Source organism: Tenrec ecaudatus, chromosome 10 (assembly GCF_050624435.1).
Source record: "Tenrec ecaudatus isolate mTenEca1 chromosome 10, mTenEca1.hap1, whole genome shotgun sequence".
Classification (NCBI taxonomy): Eukaryota; Metazoa; Chordata; class Mammalia; order Afrosoricida; family Tenrecidae; genus Tenrec; species Tenrec ecaudatus.
Window position 1 is genome coordinate 33,339,307 of NC_134539.1, and position 22,726 is coordinate 33,362,032.

Genomic DNA, 22,726 nt, shown 5'->3' on the forward strand with positions numbered 1-22,726 from the left:
TCTGTAAAGCTGTTTTGTTTTGTTTCCATTTGTCTTGTTTTTTAAGAAAGATGGAACTTTAACCACATCTTGAAGAATGGATAGTCTTTTTTTCAGGCACTGGAGAGGAGAGAAAGTAGGGAAGTAGAGGTACCAGGCTAATGAACTTTCTAAGAGATCAATCAAGAAGAAGCAATAACTCAAATTCTCCTTGGTGTTTTTTTTTTTTTTAATTGACTCTTGAGCTCAGTGACCTCAGTCCTTCTGAGGTATGATGAAGCCAGGAGACAGCAAACCAAACCTCTGCCGTGCTAGCAGGGCACCGAGACCTAGCATCCCTCCTCTGTTTCCTTTCAGCCTTGCTTAAAGGACCCAGAGTGGGTGAGGGCCAAAAGTTTTAGTGCTTCTGAGAAGGAGCTTTGGGGTTTTCCAAAACAGCTTTTAGTTGGTGACTCGTAGAGCGTCACAGCTGAGAAATGCGTCTGCCGGCAAGACTCGGCATCAAGTTTGTTTTGTTAAGGGCGGCATTGAGTCAAGCCAGGCAGGCAAAGCTCCTCGGGAAGGCTGGATAGAATAGTTCACAGTGACACCCACTCGCTTTGTTTCCCCTTTTCCCTAAAATCTCTTGAGAGCAGGATCTATTACTCAACTCCTTTTCATTGTCCTGCATTTCCATGTAATTGTATACAAAAAAAAACCCTTCACTGGCATCTAGTAGATGCTGACTCATAGCAACCCTCTAGGACAGGGTAGAACTGCTCCTTCTTTACCGCAGCAAGAAGCCCTGCCTTTCTCCCGTGGAGCATCTGGTGGTTTTAAACTTCAGACCTTGTACTTAGCTGCCCAACTCAAAAGCACTAAGCTCAGTGAAACCTTAATCCTCAAAGTGAACATTTAGTTTCGTTTTGTTTTGTTTTTTAGCACTTTAAGTAAGTCTTTGGCAGCAGATTTACCTGGTGCCATACGTTGTTTGGTTCTTGACCACTGATTCTATAGACGCTGATTGCAGATCAAAGTAAAATTAAATCCTTGACAACTTCAAGTTTTCTCAATTTATCATGATGTTGCTTATTGATCCAGCTGTGAGGATTTTTATTTTCCTTATGTTGAGATGTAATCCATATTAGAAGATTGTAGTCTTTGATCTTCATCCATGGTTGCTTTAAGTCTTCATTTTCAGCAAAAAAAAGATATATCCCATAACTGTTTACATAAATAGTGTCCAGTCACGTGAGTTTTTTATCTGTGCAGGTCAACAATCCATGTTGGTCTAAAAAGCTGTTCTGTACATGAATACCTTCCCTTTCTAACTCTATAATGTCAAGTGCGATGTTTTCATACCACTTAATTAATTAAATGTATATATTAATATATATATTGATAACTATGAAAGTAAAGAATAAAATCAAAAAATTTTTCCTTAAATTATAAATCCAGGCATTATAGGGCTAAACAGTATTTGAAATTCTATGACATTGGCTAAGCTAAGGATATTATCAATAAAATCCAACATTTGCCTGCCAGTTGTCCTTCTGTGTGTTGTTGTGATGGTGGATGCTATATCACTGGTATTTCAAATACCGACAGAGTCACCCAAAGCGAACAAGCTTCAGCAGAGCTTCCAGACTACGAACGGACTTTGGAGAATGACTAGGCTGTCCACTTCTAAGTAATTAGTCACTAAAAACCTTATATATCACTTCAAAGCATTGTCAGGTACTGTAAACATCACAAATAACAGCAGAGCATTATCAGAGATAGTGCTGGGAGATGAATCCCTCATGTCAGAAGGCAACCACAATATGACTGAGGAAGCGCTGCCTTCTCAAGTAGTCAAAGATAATGACGTGAATGAAGTGTGTGGGAGAAAAGCCTTTGTGACCTTCATTTGCTGGTGTGACAGGACTGAAAATGAAAAGAAACTGAAATACTCTAATAATAATTGGAACTTGGAATGTACAAAGTATGAATCTAGGAAAATTGGAAGTTGGCAGAAATGACATTGAATGCATAAAGATATCTATCCTAGTTATTAGTGAGCTGAGATGGACTGGTATTGACCATTTTGAATCAGAAGATTCTATGGTTTACTATGTCAGAAATGACATAATCAAAAATGGCATTAATTGTTAAAAAGACTATTTCAAGATTTAACTGAAGTATCATGTTGTCTGTGATAGGATTATATCTATTCTCATTGTAGGAAATCCAATCAATACAACTATTATTCAAATCTAAGCATCAACCACTAAGAATAAATTGAAGAATTCTACCAATGTCTTCAATGAGAAATTGATCAAATATGAAATCAAGATGCATTTATAATCATTGATGATTGCTTGCAAAAGTTAGAAACAAAGAGGAAGAGTAGTGGGAAGATATGGTCTTGGTGATGACAATAAAACTGGAGATCAGATGACAGAAGTTTGCAAAACCAACAACCTGTTCATAGCAAATGCCATTTTTCAAAAACACAGAAGGTAATTATATATATTGACTTCTCCAGATAGGATACACAGTTATCAAGTTAACTACATCTGTAGGAAGAGACGATGGAGAAGCTCAGTATCAGCAGGTAAAACAAGGCCAGAGGCTCACTGTGAAACACACCACCAATTGCTCTTATGTAAGTGCAGGTTGAAGCTGAAGGAAATTAAAACAAGTCTACAAAAGTCAAAATATGAGCTTGAATATATCCCAGCTGAATTTCAAGAACAGATTTGATGTATTTAACATGAATGACAGAAGACCTCATCAGCTGTGGGAGGACATCAAGAACATCATTCATGAAGAAAGCAAAAGATGATTAAAAAGACATGAAAGAAAGTGGATATCGGAGGAGACTCTGAAACTTGCTCTTAATCATAGACTATTTAAAGCAAATGGAGGAAATGAAGTCAAAGAGCTGACCAGAGAATTTCAAAAGACAGCTCAAGAAGACAAAGTAAAATGTTACAATGAAATGTGCAAAAACCTACAGTTAGAAATCCAAAACAGAAACAGAAAGAACCAAGAGAAAAAAAACAAGTTTTGAATTACAATATTGAAAGATTCTATTCAGCACACAGTTGAATAAGGTTGGTGAACAACCCCAACACACACATTTTCTGACTTTAAACACTCAAAAACCCCTTGTTCTGTTACACCAGTGGTTCTCAACCTTCCTCACGCCGCGACCCTTTCATATAGTGCCTCATGTTGTGGTGACCCCTCAACCATAAAATTATTTTCATTGCTACTTCATCCCTGTAATTTTGCTACTGTTACGAATTGGGTGACCCCTGTGAAAGTGTCGTTTGACCCCCCAAAGGGGTCGTGACCCACAGGTTGAGAACCGCTGTGTTAGACCGTCTATAAACAGATTCCACACGAGCACAATGAAGAGCTCTGGAACTTGCATTATTCATCCTGTTACCCATAGTTTGTTATGATTCACAGAGTCGAATGTCTGCCTAGTCAATAAGACCCAGGCAAACATCTTTCCGATATTCTCTGCTTCATACAAGATCCATCCGACATCAGCAATGACAGCTCTCAGTGCTCTCCTGAATCCAGCTTGGATTTCTGGCAATTCCATGTTGAATTCCTGCAACTCTCTGGATCATCTTGAGCAAACTTTTACTTCTGTGTGATATTAATGATTGTTGTTGTTCTTTATAAGAACCCTGGAATGTAGTGGTTATGCGACCCACTACATGGAACACATGGTTGGCAGTTCAAAACCACAGCAGCTCCGAGGGAGAAAACTGGGCTTTCTGTCTACTTCCATAAATAGTTACAGTCTCAGAAACCCACCGGGGTCTGCTATGAGTCAGGTTTGGCTCGATGACAGAGAGGTTGTTGTTGCTAGGTGCTGATGAGGCAGTTCTAACTCATAGAAACCCTACATACAACAGATGGAAGCACTGTCCAGTCCTGCACCATCCTGGTGGTTTAGTGGGTTATGCCTTGGGCTGCTAACAACAAGGCCAGCAGTTTGAAACCACCAGCTGCTCCATGGAAGAAAGATGAGACTTTCTACTTCTGTAAGAAACCCATAAGGACAAGTGGAAAGTTAAAGGAAATAGGAGAAAGAAGTAGGAGGCAAAGAACATTTATAGAGGTCTAAATGCAGGCATGTGCATATGTAAATATATTTTATATAATGATAGGGAAATAGATCTATGTACATATATTTATATGCTAAGTATTAAGGTAGCAGACCGACATTGGGCCTCTACTCAAGTACTCCCTCAATGTAAGAACACCTTGTTCTAATAATCCAGCATTCTGTGATGCTCACCTTCTGGACACGATTGCTGAAGACAAAGTGGTGCATCAGCAAATGTGGTAAAGAAAGCTGATGATGCCCAGCTATCAAAAAATATAGTGTCTGAGGTCTTAAAGGCTTTGAGATAAATAAGCGACCATTTAACTAAGAAGCAACAAAGCCCATGTGGGAGAAGCACACCAGCTTATGTGATCATGAGATGTCGAGGGGATCAGGCATCAAAGACCCAGAACAAAAATCATATCAATGTAAATGAGGGGGAGCATGGAGTGGAGACTCAAAGCCCATCTGTAGACAATTGAACATCCCCTTACAGAAGGGTCACAAGGAAGAGATGAGCCAATCAGGGCACAGTATAGCACAGATGAAACATACAACTTTCCCCTACTTTTTAATGCTTCCTTGCCTAGACTATCATGACCCCAATTCTACCTTACAAATCTGGCTAGACTAGAGCTAGACTAGACGGGTACAGATAAGAGCTGGAAACACAGGGAATCCAGGACAGATAAGCCCCTCAGGACCAAAAATAAGAGTAGCAACACCAGGAGGGTAAGGAGAAGGTTGAGGGGCGAGAAAAGGGGAACTGATCACAATGATCTACCCCCTCCCAGGGGGACAGACAACAGAAAAGTGGGTGAAAGGAGACAGCGGTAGGTATAAGACATGAAAAAAAATTAATTACCAAGGGTTCATAAGGGAACGAAGGGGGTGAGGGGGGAAATGAGCTGATACCAAGGGCTCAAATAGAAAATGTTTTGAAAGGGATGATGGCAACAAGTGTACAAATGTAGTTGGCGCATGGATGGATGGATGGATGGATGGATGGATGGATGGATGGATGGATGGATGGATGGATGGATTTGATAATAGCTGTATGAGCCCCCAATAAACTGATTTGAAAGAAACCCATAGGGGCAGCTCTACTCACTGTGAACCAGAACTGACTCGAAGGCAGCAAGTACTGATATTGTTGAGTACTTTCCACATTCTGGTGGATCACCTTTCTTTGATATGAGCACAAATGTGACTCTCTTCACTAATTGGCCAGGTAGCTGTCTTACAGATGTCTTGGCTTAGATAAGTGAGCACATCCACCATTGTATCTATATGTTGGAACATTTCCATTGGTATTCCTTCGATTCTTGGAGGGTTTTTTTGGTTTTTTGGCCAATGCCTTTAGTGTAGCTTGGATTTATTTCTTCAGTGTCACTGGGGATCATCTACCAATTCTTCTTTGTACAATAATTGTGTATTATTTCCACCTTCTTTTGATGGGTCCTGCATTGTTTCATATCTTGCCCGTAGAATATTTCAATATTCCAACTCAAGGATGAAAGCCTTTTCCCCCTTTAGTTCTTTCATTTTGAGAAATGCCAACTAGTGTTAAATTATAATGGGTTTTATTTACTAATTCACTGTACGCTTGTGTAGAGTTTTCTTAGAGACATAGTTTTAACCTTATTGAAGAAGGATACACTCATCCTTATTTTATTAGAAACTTTTTAAAACTCAGAAATTGATTTTCAATTTTTTGAAGTAACTGTGGGACAGTATTGAGTAATCACATTTTTATTCTGTTGACTTGTGAATGTGGTGAATTATACCAATAAAGAACCCAGTTGCCATTGTCTGGAAGAGTTCTAAAATTTGAAATGTTGGGTAAGGAAATATTTTTCTCGGTGGTTAAGCTAAAGATACAGAAAGAATGTTGTTGATACAAGAGCCTTATCAGCAATTCCCTCGGCAGCATTCAGAAAATATTTTAAGACAATTACCTTATTCCCACCGTGTAAAGCCCTCCTTTTTTACATTTTTTAACTAGCCAATCCAAATAGCCCACATTTGTGTTTCTAGCCAATTACTATAAAGCCTCTCCTTCAGTTGTCCTCCCTCTGATTTCCCTGATCTTGCAACTTTCAATCAAAATGTATCTTCAGTGTTTGATTTTACCTCTTAAATATACCTCTTTTGGAGCCTTTTGATCTCTCTTTGTGGGTTCAGATGTGTTCCTGGTTTGAAATGTTTTGAACCTTCCATGAGTGCCTTTTCTTTTACCAGAGTGCGTTCTTCCGATCTTCCTCTTTGACTGCTTGACTCGGGCTCATCCCTACCGCACTGTATAGAACTAAACTCCACGGGGTTCTCAATGGCTGAAGCTTTGGAAGTAGAAGGCAGGTCTTCCAAGATGCTTCATACCCTTAAATTGTTGACTTTAATGCCTACGATCTTAAAGCAACCTCATTTGAATATTATTTATTATTCTGTTCATTTGCTGTTAAATTCCAGTGTACATGTTAAAGTTCTCTATGTTTTCATCTGCGCTTGGACAAGAAGGAGGTCAATGAAAGAGAGGAAGTTCCTCAATGAGATAGAAGGACAGTGAGCACAGCAGAATCCTCAGGACGGTGCAAGCCTGGGCAGCGCTTCATGCTGACAAACGTGAAACCGCTATGGCTCTGAACTGACTCAGTGGTGGCTGCTTTTAGGTGCCATTGAGTCAGTTCTGACCCAAAGTGGCCCTCTGTCCACAGAAGGAAACCCTGCCCGAGCCTGCACCATCCTCACAGTGGTTCCTGCGCTTGAACCCATTGTTGCAGCCATTGATCTCATCGAAGGCCTTCCTCCTATTCGCTACTCTTCTACTTTATCAAGCATGACGTCCTTTTCCAGGGACTGGTCTCTCCTGACAACATGTCCAAAGTACATGAGACGAAGTCTTACTGTCCTTACTTCGAAGGAGCATTCTGGTTGCACTTCTCAACAATAACCACATGTATTCCTCTCCACGCCATGTTTGTCATCTTTTGGCATCAATGCTATGCTGGCTTGGAATTTGGAAAATACCCTTGTCACGGCAATCTCTGAAATAGTTTCATTCACCACCATCAAGTCAATTCTGACCAGTAGCAACCCTATGAGACAGAGTAGAACTTCCCGTGTTGGTTTCTGAGACTGTACCACTTTATGGGAGTAGAAAGCCTCACTTTCCTCCCAAGTAGCATCTGATGGTTTTGAACTGCTGACCTTACCCATTGTATTGAAACATTTTGTTCTCTGAATGTTTGATAACTGTCATCAGTGCAGTCATCTTGGCAAGGAACTTTAAAATGTTTGTTGGCAATTTCTTCTTAAGCTCTTGGTCTTTGTAGGTTTGCTATCTCTTTAGAAGGAAGCCTTAGTGAGGTCACTAGTAATTCATTGGGCTCTGCTAACAAGGTCAGCCATTCAAAACGACCAGCCACATTAAGGGAGAAAGGTGAGATTTTCCACTCCCATACAGATATACAGTGTCAGAAACTCAGAAAGGTAGTTTTACTCTGTCCTATTCAATCAGTAGGTTTGCTATGGATCGGAACTGACTCTATGACACCTAGCAACAACATCCTATCACTGTGAGTTAGAATTGACTTGATAGTATCGGGTTTCTCTTGGGTGACTCATTGGGTGACACACCTTACTTATTTAAAGGAAGGAGGACTTGAAAATTTGCTGATAAAAAAGACGGTAGCCTTCAATATGTATTGCAGTGAATGCTAAAAACACACAAAGACATCATAGTAAATGGACAAAATTTTGAGGTTGTCAAGAATTCCAATTTGCCTAGATGCACAATCAATGCTCACGAGAGCCAAACCAAAAACCAAACTCACGGCCATCAACCCAATGTCAACCCTGTGACACAGGGCTGCACTGTCTCTATAGGTTTCCAAGGCTGTCACTCTTTCCAGGAACAGAAAGCTTCATTTTTCTCCCATACTCATGGAATCAACAATTGAGAAATCAAATTATTGCATTGGGCAGATCTACTGTACAAGACCTCTTGAACGAGTTGAATGGTAAGGATGTTACTTTAAAGACTAAGATGTGTCTTAACCAAGACATGTTCTTTCCAATCACCTCCTATGCCTGTGAAAGTTGAAGAGTGAGTAAGGAATACCACAGAAGAGCAGATGCACTTGAATTACAGTGTTGATGAAGGATGTGAGAAGTACTGTGAACGGCCAGAAGAACAAACACATCTGTCTGGAAGAAGTACAGCCTGCATGCTCCTTCGAAGTTAAGACAGAGACCCTTCGACTCGCATACTTTGGATTCAGCTTGGTAAAGCCATGTCGGTGAAAAAGAAGACGGCTCGTCTAGAGGAGAGTGACACCTGGGCAGGATTTTGTTAGGTTGTACAAAAGGTTGCTGTGAGCCAGAACGACTCCACAAGCCTAATAGCAGCAGCTTCTCGCAGAATAGAATTGTCCAGATTTGTTTAGTTTATTTCTGAGGCTCTGGCAACAATCTCATGAAACTTCAAATTCTCTTGACAACAGTACGTGTAGGGTCATATTTGATTTGGGTGGTGCCTCTAGACTGGAGAACCCCTGGAGGGTGGGGATAAAGGGTCGGCTGAGAAGATAGAGCCCTATTCCGTCCACGGCCTCTCGCCTCCATTCTGGCTCCATCCCTGCTGTGTAGACCTAGTTTATATTTGTGATTTCAACTTAGAGGTGAGTCACAAGAACTAAATTCTAAAAGAACCACTGACCATGAGCTATAAAGTTGAAATAATATATTGATTGAATTCGTATAATATGAGAGTATTTATGTCCCCAAGAGTTTGTACATTATGATTCTTTTCTATGACGAACTTTAGAAATAGAGTCCTATGTTGCACAGTACTTGATCAGGAATTTTTCTCAGAAAGATTGAAATTTTCTCAGCTGTTGCCTCTTCTTGTATCTGTTAGCACATCTTATACTTTCTGAACGTAGAAAGCAGGAGAAAGGTGACTGAGTTTTGAAATACAAGGCTTGGGACATTGGAGGGGGAGGCAGGCAGCCATTGTTCCTAAAGGAAGCAACTATATCATTGCTAATTTAACAATTACATTTTGAAATTTTAACTTGTAATGTTAAGAGTGTCGCTACCATTCATCCGTGGGGAAAACGGGAGTCGAGGGCAGCCTGGCAGGAAAGTAGACTTGTTCCAAAGAGGTTCTCTGTACCAGATGCATCTCAGGTGCCCTGAGGAAATAGAGCTAACGTGCTGGGGTTGTTATTAGCCCCAAAGTAGTTTATGCGACACACCACCTTCTTTCCATGGCTTTTTCTTTCTCTCAAGAAAAAACAAAATCACTGTCATGGAGTTGATTCCAACTCTCAGCACAATCTACCTCTTGCCACTTAGACTGTGTTGATTTGGGCATGGATAGGAAGAACTCGACTGGGCTTAGGATCACGGGTAATAAACTAAAGGACCAAGAGAGGTACCTTCATGTATCGGCAGGAACAAGAATGGGCACTTTCCTAGGCTGAGGATGGAGTGAAGACTGAAAGATAGACGCTCCTGGAGAGTATGATTCAAGGGGAATTTTCCTAGCACAGCTTAGGGAAACAGCTGGAATGTGGAAGTACTGAATCATCATCACTGGAGATATCAAAGCAGATCTGGTTAGCCTGGGTCAGAGACAGTGGAGAGGAATCCCGTGCCTCCTGTGGATTGGCTTCAATAAGAAGACCCCAGGAGACTCTTCTCGACTCTGATGTTAGGAGGCTCGGCAGACACAGGACATGGGTCTGAATGGTCTCCTCGGTGACACGCTCCTGTGTTTGCAGGAGTGAGATGATTTCTCTGCTGGCGCAAAGAAGAAATCAGGCACATGACCAGCTGCTCTTAGAGCATGCCTTTTCATCCATTTCGTCTTAATAAATCCATTCTTCATAAATAGAAAACATAGCTATCATTGGAAGCAATATTTCCCAAAGCCTCCTCTTTTCTTTTAAGAACAGAGCTGTGCTTATTTAAACCATTGTATTGGCATATAATTCACATATCATACAATTCAAAGATCTATCCTTAATGGAAGATTAGCTTTCTAAATCCTCTCGTAAAGACATCTGATGTTCTTAGAATGTAACATACCTTGCCACAAAACTGCTTCTGGCCATCCCAAGCCATCTCTGAGCCTCTCATGTGGCTGCTGTGTCTGGGTCTAGATGGGAGCTATATGTTAGAGTCTTTACTACTCTGCACATGGTGCTGTAGCAGCATACATAACAATGCTAAGAATAACATAGTGCATTTCTATTGTGCTTTTCATTTCCTAGGCACTCACTGATAGTACCTCATTTAATCTACAAAAATAGATTGAGTGACCATGATGACATAGGCTGAGAAAGCTCAACCTGCCCAGAGTCGAAGGCAAGGAAATGCCTCCCGATCTGTGTGCTGAACTCAAGGAGCACCACATATTTTACACCCCCTCATCCATTCTTAGTGATGTTAGGCTGGTGAGACTCTGAGAATTCCAAGAGCAAAGAAACCGGCACATTTTAAACCCAAAGTTTTCAATCATGTTTTGCCACTATTCTCTCTCTCCCTTTCGCTTCCTCTGTCTTTTTCTCGTTCTCTGTCTGTCTCTCATACAAATGCATATAAATATATCGATATTTTAAAATGTAAGAACAGGAGTTGGTACCTCACAGAACGCCAGTTATCTGTTGGGAAATGCCATAAGTTAGGACTGTGAAATTCAAACTCCCTAGTCCACCTCAAGTTGAATTATTGAAGTTATTAGCAATGTTTCATAATCTTCTGTGCATCAAGAATTTTAAAAAAATAGCCTCCACTCCTCTTGGCTAAAAAGATAGTCTGTATGTCCATGTAACAGTTCCCATGATGAAGAACTCGCATTTGTCTCTTCTTAGCACTTCAGACACACGGAATCTAATAAACATAAGCCTAGACTGAGCACTTCCAAGTCCTCCGTACTCCCTGGTTCTCCTGGAGAGTCCAATTGGAGTGGCGACATGACTGTGAAGGAGCATTTTGTTTCCCTGCACGAATCGTTTGGTTTGCTCTACGGTGCTCTTTATACTCAACGCGGGTGATGATGAAGTTTGCTCTGCTCTGATGCACTGGACCTATGAGCGAAAAGGACCTCCGGAGTACCCTCTGAATAATGCTACACCGCGCCGCAGATGCACTTTCGCTGAGAGGCCATTCCATTCCAGCTCGCTAGACTCGGCGCCTGAATGGCAGGCGCACAGACTGAAAGCGCAGCCTTCCGTCTGGACTCCCACAGGGGGCTTGTCCCACCATCACTGGGGGCTCTGTCTCTGAAAGACCAGGGTCTTCGCAGCAGCCTTGACATCCTTGTTCCGCAGGCTGTAGATGATAGGGTTGAGCATGGGGGTCACCACCCCATAGAAGAGGGAGATCAGCTTGTCTGCGATGTCTTGCTTGTCTGCCCGGAGTGGATCCTTCGACTTGGGTTTTGCATACATGAAAAACAAGGTCCCGTAGAAGACGACCACCACAGTGAGGTGGGCAGAGCAGGTGGAGAAGGCTTTCTTCTTGCCTTCTGCTGAGGGGATCCTCAGGATGGTGGCCACAATGAACACATAGGAGACAGAAATGAATAGGACAGGGAACCCCAGAAAGATTATATTTGTCACGCCCATCGCGATCACATTGATGGAAATATCAGCGCAGGCCAACTTCAGGAGAGCCAAAATCTCACAGGTGAAGTGGTTGATGACATTGTCCCCACAGAAGGGCAGCCGGATGGTCAAGGATGTGTGTACCACAGAAGCAACACCACCAGCAGCCCAGGAGCTGGCGGCCATGGGCACGTAGGTAGCCTTGCTCATGATCATGGGGTACCTAAGGGGCCAGCAGATGGCCACATAGCGATCAAAGGCCATCATGCTTAGAAGCAGGCACTCTGTCCCCGCCATGGCAAAGGAGAGGGTCATCTGCACCACACAGGCGGAGAAGGAGATGGTTTCTCTGGTAGTCAAGAAGTTGTCCAGGACCAGAGGAACCGAGCAGGTGGTGTAGCAGATGTCCAGGAAGGAGAGGTTCCCCAGGAAGAAGTACATGGGGGTGTGCAGGCGGGAGTCCAGCACGCTCACCAGGATGAGTAACCCATTGCCCAGCAGGATCACCAGGTACATCAGTAAGACCAGCACAAAGAAAATCTTCTCTAGCTTGGGGTGGTCCGAGAGTCCCAGGAGAATGAACTCCATCGTGAAGGAGGTCCAGTTGGTTTTTGCCATGCTGTAGTCCCACCGTCATCAGCAACACCTCAGACCTTCTTGAGAGGAATCCTACGCAGCCAGTGTGGGTTCAGGTCCCTATGGCGTAAAAGGAGGAGCGATATGCATAAAAGAAAGTGAGCAGAAGAGAAGATAGAAGGTGTTTCTTCGTTCTTAGATGAGAGAAGCTCAGGGCTGGGATAGAACTTGCAGTGAACCAGCGTTGGCTGAGGGCCTCGCATGGTCAGATGTGTGCTAGAGCTTTCTGGTGTTGCAGACGGCCCCACTTGTAAAGACAACTGTACACGAAACATAGACGTGTATCAGAGTAGAACTGTGCTCCCCAGGGTGTGCCGCAGCCCATTTTTAGGTGACTATTGCCAGTCTTTCCTTCTCAGACACCTCGGGGTGGACCCAGACCCCCAGCCTTTCAGTTAGCAGCCAAGCGCATTCACTATGTACATCTCCGTGTCTTTAATTGTTTCTATGGTGCCTTCTTAAATTGCAGTGGGGTGGGACGTGAGACTGGATGAATGATGGAAGACGAGGGATATGGATAGGCACCTACTGTGTGCCATATGCTTTGAGGCACCCTGTGGAAAAGATCGTGTCATTCTAGGGTTAATAGATAAAATAACCCAAACTCAGAGGAACTAAGGGATTTCTTTTGTGGAGTGGATTCATGGAGCTGGGGTTGCATCCAAGTCCCCAATTCTGAGTTATTTTCACCAGATAGCTGCCTTCCCCTCTTGGTTCATAGATTGGGGAGAGACTCTGACTCTCCAGTGGCAGCTGGGTACATTATCTAAGGTGTCTTCTCACTCCTTTCTCTGCGGTCCTGCTGGGAGGTTTCTTCCTGACGTGCTGTTAGGCCAGATGACTCCCACCCGGAATTGAGCTCAGGGCTGTCTGCACCTGCCTCTGTTCTTTGGGAGGCTGTCCTGAGCACCGGAGGATGGTTAGCAGTGCCCTCGGCCTCCAGTAGCATCTCGCTCCCCACTCTGCACTGTAATAGCCAAAATGTCCACTCATTGCCAACTGTCTCCTGAAAATAAAGAGGGCAGATCTTTGCCTGATAAAGAGCACTGAACTAACCCAGGAAAAGGTTCACCTGTTATACAAACATGAACATCGTTGTTATTTCCTATAAAATCTTACTGCCCTTCCCCACTCCTCAAGAGAGACTTACAGGTATCCCTGCTTGCGCAATCTGGGCATGCTTTGGGTGCCCCCCCCTGCCATGAACGTTGGCCTCTAAGTTGTCCAACCACCTTCTCCTTTCCCCTCCAGAAAACTTTCCAGCCAGCCAGTATCACTAACAGAGTCAACTCTCCAGCCAGTATCACTAACAAGACTTACTAGTGGCGAGGAGATGGCATGGCCTTTGTTAGAGGAACCATAGCTTCCCATGCCCATCAGATAAATCCACACGAAGCTTCTACCCATCCACAGCATGGCATGGGTCTTCCCTGGAGGAGAGCTGCACCTTTGCAGTCTGGGTACCTGCCATCTACAAGATGCTGAATAAAAGCGTGCTCAATCGACTTGAACTAAACAGCTGGAAAGATGCTGCTCTTAAGACCAGAGCCCATGGACCTACCCCTGCCTCTGGGCTGGATACACTCTGAGATCTCAGCAAGGCCACTTTCCTCCCAAGACCTCCGTTTCCTTATGTGCACCATGCATTCCCAACTCTGACTGCCTCAGGCTGCCCAGGGACATTCTCAGCTGGCAGGAAGACATCCTTGGTGAAGGGGCTGCCCACTTCTTTGAGTAGTGTGTGTGTGTGTGTGTGTGTGTGTGTGTGTGTGTGTGTGTGTAGGGAAGATCCAAATTCTTGGTTTCCCATCAAAGAAAGTCAGCAGAAAAGGGTGACAGATGAAGACAACGTGTTCTGGCGCCTGCCGCCTAACAAGAGGAGGGGGAGAGTGGAGGTGGGAGGCCAGCAGGGGAACAAAGAGAGGAAGAGAAACTTCTACCTGTGTGGTTGCATCCTGTGCTTGTCTCACCTGTCTGGGCAGCCAGCCGCGCTGAGAAATGGGAAGCTACGTACTGGAGTGTAAGCAACCCATGCACACTCATAGCCTTTCTGGAGAGCAATTTGTCTAGAAAAAGGGAAACATCTGTAAAGACTGTGTACCCATCATCGCAACAATTCCACCTCTCAGAAACAATGCTGAGCTAACTGGGATCAGTGAGCGTCATTTTTTCTTAATAAGGGTCTTCCTCCCAGGAATGTTTGTGAGTAAAATTTAGGAAACGGAGGTGCTAGCAATAAAGACCTAGGCAAATGATGCTGTTTGGGGCAGACATTCAATTTGGCTTGTACACATTTACACCATAGGATTATTACATTATAATACTCAGGTTAAAATGAGAATACAACATGGTGTACGTTTGTAGGACATAAGTTAGATCAACTCTGTGTGGGTATAAAATTGAGCAGCGGAAAATTGCACCAAAATCCATGGGGGAGGCAAATTCTTCTTGGTTCCTGGTTAGTGTTGCTAAAAAATATCCATTAATACGATGGGCACACATTTCTTGGTGTTCAGAACACATGTCAGCCTTTATAAAGGAAAATGAGAAAGCAGATCTAGCCCAGCCTGGAATCATAGGCAGGGACTTGGATCCCGGCTGGCCTCTTGCCCTGTGATCCTGAAGAAATCTGACTTTCCTCATCTGGACAATGGGCAGGGGAACTTCCACACACCTTCTTCTTGGGCTTCATGTGCAGATGGAGCATCAACATCAGGGAAGGCCTTGGTCAATGGGGACCGCTGGCGAGTGAGAGCACAGAGATGGCCCAAGCTTAGGAATAGCCCTTCCTCTGTGCTCCAGCACCAGCTCCCAGCTAGAGCTCAAGGCTGCTCTGAGCAGAGGTCGGGTGGGGAGGAAAGCACCTCTCAGAGAAACTGTCTGCAGAAGGCATTGCCCCGCCACAGCTCAAGCCTTTCTACGGCCTGTCTCCTAATCCCAACCACACAATTCTACTCCTCCTTGCACCCTGGGCCAGCAGGTCCTCTCTTACCTCACTTCCTTCCTCTTAACTGCACTAGCTGAATCCTGAGTGCTTCGATCTGGACTCTTCCTGGGGAATGCTGACTCTCCTAGTTTGCTGCCCAGAATTCCCAAGGACACATTTTCCCAGCAGTTGAAGGGAATCTTCAGGTAGCAGCCACGGACTCCACAAGACACTTAATTCCCCAGTGACTCCAGCAGGGACCCAGTAGTCCCAGAAGCAATTTAAAGTTTGGAATGCAAAGTGTACAAGAGCACAGGCCCTAGGCATACCTGGGGGAAGGGGGGTGGGGGAACAGCTGCCCCAGGGACCACAGCCTCTCATTTCAGTTAGAGACAGTGACTGGAATGGGCCATCCAGAGCTTCCTTCTGAGCTTTCTCTAGGGTCTCAGAGAAGCTGTGTTCTCCAAAGGAATAGGGCATCCTAGGCTCCCAAGAACTAGGCGGCAAGATGGATAGCTAACAACAGCAACAGGCGCAGCATTAGCTAGATACACATGTCATCAACATGCGTTGCTGGGAGCTGTCAGTTCTGACTCTAGTAACCCTGTAGACCACACAACAAAGCGCTCCCCGGTGATCTTCAGCACTGTGGCTGTGTCTGAAAGCACAGCCCTGTGTCAGGCCATCTCCTGCGGATGTGCCCCTTCTCCACGGCCCTCTGCGTTGCCAAGCATGGCGTCCTTCTCCCGGGCCTGGGCCTTCTGAATAATGGACCCAAAGCATGTGAGACCAAGTCTTGCTTCTAAGGCATTCCCAGATATGAATATCTAAGTTCAATAAAGGCCATCAATAAATGAGCATTGAGTATCTACTTCCAGTCTATTCTGGATTGTGTATTAGGGAGCATTGGGCTACGTGTTGGGTTGATAATGAACATTGATTTTCTCATAGTTTTGAAGGTTTCTTCTTTCTGTTGACTGTAGGAGAAAGTCCTTGACTACTTTTGACGTCTGTGGGCCTGGAGGTCCTTAGTGATTTCCATGTGTGTTAGCACCAATCGCCCCCTGGATCTAGGAGGTTCCCAACACAGGCACCCCAGGTCTGAATGACACGTGTTGTTCCTAGGTCTTCTTTCTTGGGATCTCTCTCTCTCTCTCTCTCTCTCTCTCTCTCTCTCTCTCTCTCTCTCTCTCTCTCTCTGTATTTCTCTCCTTGCTCTTCTACCTTTTTTATCTCTCTAAGATAAGGAGTCCTGGGGGCCTTAGTGAACTATGTGTTGGGCTTCTAACTAAAAGGTCAGAAGTTCAAAACCATCAGCCGCTCTGTGGGAGAAAGATGAGGCTTTATACTCCTATAAAGATTCAGTCTCAGAAACCCACAGGAGTAGTGCTACCTTGTCCTATGGGGTCAGTATGAGTCAGAATTATCAGAATAGACGAGAACCCCTGATCAGGTTGCTATACATTGGAATCAACTTGATGAAGTGGGCATTTTTAGTTGAGGGAGACATTTTAAAATGCATCCATTTTCCAAAGACCACATGTGTTGTGAATGGCATAGCTGGAATTTCATTCTCAGTATTGTACATCTGATTTTCCTTGTCATCATTGTCATCATCGTCATGGTGATCATTAGCAACATTATTCATTGATACCTGGAACAAAAGGTATAGAAGGGTATGTAGTAAAAATTAAGCCTCTGTCTCTAGTTAGTCTCCCTGAGACAACCAACATTAGCAATTTCTTATGTTCAGATTTTCTGGAAAGAATATCTTCTTTTCAGATATATTCTGTACATAGTAATAAATGTTTTAAGATAGATTTCTCACAAATACACACTGTCTTAATATCTTGCATTTCTCACTTAACAATATACCTGGAGAGTTTGTGTGTGTGTGGGGGGGGGGGTGGAATGTGTGTGTGTCTTTTTAATGGCTGCATACATTTCATTATAAAAATGTTCCATTGAGGAGGAGAGGTCAAGATGGCAGCCAGGTAGAATCACCTGCCCAGTGCTCCTGCTGTTAGATCAGAAAATTAAGAGATATCAAAGCAAACAAGCAAAATAAAAAGAATGTTCCATCATTTAATTAACCAGGCTGGTAGGAAAGGACCTTAGATTTTCCAATGTTGTTCTATCACAAACAATGTTCCAAAACATTCACGCTCTGTGTATTCCTTCCGTCTTCTTTTGCTGTTCATGTGCCCGTCAGTATCTTGTCCACAGACTACTGCGATATTGCAACTCGAGGCTTGGATTTCTTCTTCATGTCTTCAAGCTTGAGGTGTGCTAAGCATGTTGTCTAACTCAAAGTCTTTGCATATGTTGTTCTAGTGATCTACTTTGTCTTCTAACACTGCCCTGTGAAAATTTCTGCTTAGCTTCTTTCACTTCATCAATTCTTTCATTTGTTTCAGATACTCTATGATCAAGATCAAATTTCAGCATATTTTCTCACATATACTTTGGTCTTTTCTTGCTTTCCTACCTTTTTAATGATCCTTCTGCTTTCTTCATGTAGGATTTCTTGATGTCATTCTACAGCTCATCAGTTCTGTTATGAGTGTTCAATAATTCAAATCTTTTCTTGAGATATACTCTAAGTCCAGGTGTGTTCTACTCAAGGTTGTATTTTGGTTCTCGTGGACTTGTTTTCATTTTCTACAGCTTCAACCTGAACTTGCATATGAGCAATTAGTGGTCTGGTCCACAGTCAGCTCCTGGCCTTGTTTACACTGCTGCTATTGATCTTCTCCATCATCTCTTCTCACAGATAGAGCCCATTTGATTCCTGTGTATCCCATCTGGTGTAGTCCACGTATATTATAGTCGCCATTCACGGTATGTTGTTTAAAGGGGCATTTACAATAAAGAAGTTATTGATTTTGCAAAATTTAATCAGATGATAGCTTAATTCCTATCTTTCTATCATCAAGGTCACATTTTCTAACTACTGTTCCTTTCTCTTTGTTTTCAACTTTTGCATTCCAATTGCCAATAATTACCAATACAACTTGATTACATGTCTGATCAATTTCAGATGGAAGAGATTGGTAAAATCCTTCAATTTCTTCATCACTAATTTTAGTAGTTGGATCATAAAAATGAATGATAGTTATGTTAACTGGATGTCCATGTTGTCAGATAGATAATATACTAATGCAAACAGCATTGTACTTGCGCTAGATCTTGAAATGTTCTTTTTGATGATGAACGTGACAACATTCTTCTTTAATTTGTCATTTTAAGCTTAGTAAGCCATACAATTAACTGCTTTAAAATGGCCAGTACCAGTCCATCTCAGCTCACTAATGCCTGGGATATAAATCTTTATGTTTTCCATTACATTTTTACAATTTACAATTTTCCTGGATTCATACTTTGTGAATTCCATGTTCTGAAAATTAATAAGTATTTTCAGCTGTTTATTCTCATTTTAAGTCATGCCCCCCCCCCCAAAAAAATGACAGCCCTGAAGCCTTGCTTCATTCATACCATTGTGGCCAACTCTACTTGGAGGAGGCAGGTATTTCACGCTCGTTTTTTGAGTGCCCCCAGCATGGGAGGATCCTCTTTTGGCACTCTACCTGACAGTGTTCTGTCACAGTTCACAAGATTTTCAGTGGAGAACCCCTGAGACACAGAAAACCTATTACTTCTTCATTTTCTGTTCTTAGTCAGGAAGCTTTGCTGAAACTTGTTCACTTGAGTTAACCTTGCTGATATTTGAAATATCAGTGATGTAGCTTCCAGCATCAGAGAAACACATAAACCACCAAAATATGACAAGCCGACAGGTTGGAGGTGGATCTTAGGCATCAGTGAGTTGAGATAGACTAGTCTTTATCATTTTGAATCGGGAATCATTGGGTCTTCTGCACCTGGAATGACAAATAAAAGAGGAATGGCATGGTATTCCTTATTTTTTAAATTTCTACATCTATTATGAAGAAGAAGGAAGAGAAAGAGGGGGTGGGGTGGAGGAGGAGGAGAAGCAAAAGGAACCATATTGAAGTGCAATGCTGTCGGTGATACGATAATATCTATGTGTCGAGAGGGAAGACAAGGAAATGCAACTATTAGTGTGCACCAATTACTAAAGCCAACGTTGAAAAATGGAAGATTTCTACCCACTTCTGCAGTTTGTAATTGATCAAACATGCAATAGAGATGCATTAATAATTACTGGTGATTGGAATGCAAAAGTTGGGAACAAAGAAGAAACAGTATTTGGAAAATATGGTCTCTGTGATGGAAACAATATCAGAGATTGCATGATAGAATTTTACAAGACTAACAATTTACTCATTGAAAATATGCATTTTCAACAACATAAACAGTAACTAGATTATACATGTGACTGGCTATGGAACGGACCATCAATTACTCCTATATAATTTCAAGTTAAAGATGAAGAAAATTAAAACGAGTCCACAAAAGCCAAATGCTATCTTTAGTGTATTTCACCAGAATTTAGAGAGCATATCAAGATTTGACACGTTGAACCTGATAACTGAAAACTAAAGAGCTGTGGGAAGGCATCAAAGATGTCATATATGAAGAAAGCAAAAGGTCATTAAAAAGACAGGAGGAAAAGAAAACAAGAAATAGATGCAAGAAGAAACTCTGAAACTTACTCGTGAATGTAGTTAAGATGAACAGACGTAGTGATATAAAAGAACTGAAAAGCGGATTTCAAAGGGTAGCTCCTTTTACAATAAAATATGGAAAGACCTAGAGTTCAAAAATCAAAAAGGAAGAAGACGCTCACCATTTCTCAATCTACAAGAACTGAAGAAAACTCCAAGCCCAGAGTTGTAATACTGAAGAACACTGTGGGCAAAATATTGAACGATTCTGGAAGCATCAAAAGCAGATGAAAGGATTACAAAGGGTCATTATACAAAAAAAAAAAAGAATTGATTGGCACCCAACCATGCAGGACATAGCACATGACCAAGAACCAATGGTATTGGAAGAAAACATTCAAGCTGCACTGAAGGCAATGGCCGAAAGCAAGGTTCCAGGAGCTTGCAGAGTCCCAACTGAGATGTTGCAACAAATGGATGGAACACTGGAAGCATTCCTTTATCTATGCCCCCCAAATTTGGAAGACAGCTATCTGGCCAACCAACTGGAAGCGTTCTAGGCAAAATACTGAACAATACAGGAAGCATCAAAAGAAAGGTGACCCAATAGAATGAGAAATTACGGAACAAAATCATCAGTAGCTCACGCAAGTAAAGTTTAGCTGATGATAATTCAAAAATGGTTGCAGGAAATTACCAGAAGAAGATGTAAAATGAGGGACATCATTGTTGAAGTCAGATGGATATCGGCTGAAATAGAACCTATCAGAAATAAAATGTTTACCTGTGTTTATTGACTATGCAAGGGCATGTGACTGTATGAATCATAACAAAGTATGAAAATGGGAATTCCAGAACACTCAGGTGCAGCCGACACATGGACCACGAGGCAGTTGTTTGAACAGAACGAGGGAAAGCTGTGTGGTTTGAAATCAGGAAAGGTGTGTAGCAGGGCTGTTTCTTTTCACCATATTTATCAATCTGAATGCTGAGCAAGTAATCTGAGAAACGGAACTGTATGAAGAATAATGTGGCATTAAGAGTTAAGAAAGACTCATGAACAGCCTGTGATATTCAAGTAACACAACCTTGCTTGCTGACATCAAAGAGCACTTACGGCATTACCTGATGACCTGTAAATGTTTTATGGATTACACCCAGTGGAAAGAAAACAGAAAGCCTCACAACTGGACCAATAAACAATATTGCAATAAATGGGGAAAAGATCAAAATCTTCAAAGATTTCATCTCACTTAAATCCACAATCAATGCCCATGGAAGAGCAGTCCAGAAATCAAATGGCATATTGCACCTGGGCAAATCTGCTACAAAAAGACGTCAAGTGGTAAAAAGGAAGGATATCACTTTGTGAACTAACGGTGTGCCTAACCCAAACCAATATGTTTTCTACTGAGAATCCTAGACAATAAATAAGACTACAGACATTTGATGCATTTGAATTATAGTATTGGTGAAGAATATTGAAGATACCATGAACTGCCAGAAGAACCTATAAATCTGTCTTGGAAAAAGTTCAACCCGATTGCTTACTAGTACGGATGGCAAAACTTCTCTCCCATACTTAAGACGTGTGACCAGAGAGACCGGTTTCCTGGAGAAGACATGCAGCCTTGTAAAGAAGAGGCTCCATTGATAAAAGAGAAGCCCTTCCATGAGATGGATTAGCACAGTGGCTCCAATGATAGGCTCACACATGGCAACAGTTGTGAGACTGGTGCCGGGCTGGGCAGGGATTCGTTCTTTGTACATCGGGGCACTGTGTATTGGAGTTGGGATGGATTCAATGGCATGTCCCTTTGAAGACTAAGCTACACCTGAACCAAGCCATGGTATTTTCAATTGCCTCACATGCACGTGAGAGTTGGACATTGAATAAGCAAGATGAAAGAAACGAGCGATACATTTGGATTAGGGTGTTGGTGAAGCACATTGAAAGCAGCACGGACTGCCCAAAGAACAAACAAAGCTGTCTTGGAAGAAGTACAACCAGAATGCCCCTTAGAGGCCAGGATGGCAGACTTAGTCGCATGTACTTTGGACATGGTGTCAGAAGAACCCGGTTCTTAGAGAAGGGCGTCATGCTTGATCTAGTGGAAGGACAGGGAAAGAGGAAGTACCGCAACAAGATGGGCGGACACAGTGGCTGCAGCAATGGGCTCCGGCACAGGAGCAATTGTGAGGATGGCAGGGGACTGGGCAGTGTTTTGTTCCATTGGCCACAGGGTCCTTGTGAGTCAGAACCTCCTCGACCGACCGCCTCTAACAATAACAATAGCATCTAACAAGCAGCTTTGGAGACAAGTAAAATGGCTCTTCCAAATGTTTTATTGTTTTCCACAATCTTGCAGTCACTCCAGTTCTTGTACCTTTCTCTATCACACTTAGAATCATCTACAAAGATTTTCTCCAGGATTTGGGTAAAATTCCTGTTACACTTGTACATCAATGTATGAAGAATTGACATCTTCGCATGTCACTCCATTTGTTAAATTTTATTTAAATCATAATAATTTATAAAATAGCAAGGGTTCATGAGGGAGCGGGAGCGGGGAAGGAGGGGAAAATGAGGAGCTGGTGTCAGGGGCTTAGGTGGAGAGCAAATGTTTTGAGAATGATGAGGGCAATGAATGTACAAATGTGCTTTATGCAATTGATGTATGTGTGGATTGTGATAAGAGTTGTATCAGCCGCCAATAAAATGATTTAAATTTTTTTATTTAAATCTTCTTTGATTTCTTTCATCAGTGTTTTACAGTTTTAATCAAATAAGTCCTATACTTTTCAAAAAGAGACTTACAGTTAAGAATTTAACCTTGGTGAGCAATTATAAATAGGATTCTTATTGAAATTTTGGGTTTTTATGTTGTAAGAG

The 22,726-nt window shown here is 42.5% G+C and overlaps 1 protein-coding gene across 1 annotated transcript; it reads right to left on the reverse strand.

The window, feature by feature from the left end:
* Positions 1-11,340: 11,340 nt before the first annotated feature.
* Positions 11,341-12,300, reverse strand: LOC142457877 (olfactory receptor 2S2-like). The gene has a single exon (XM_075558973.1). The coding sequence runs from the start codon at positions 12,298-12,300 to the stop codon at positions 11,341-11,343; it is 960 nt and encodes a 319-aa protein (XP_075415088.1).
* Positions 12,301-22,726: the final 10,426 nt, after the last annotated feature.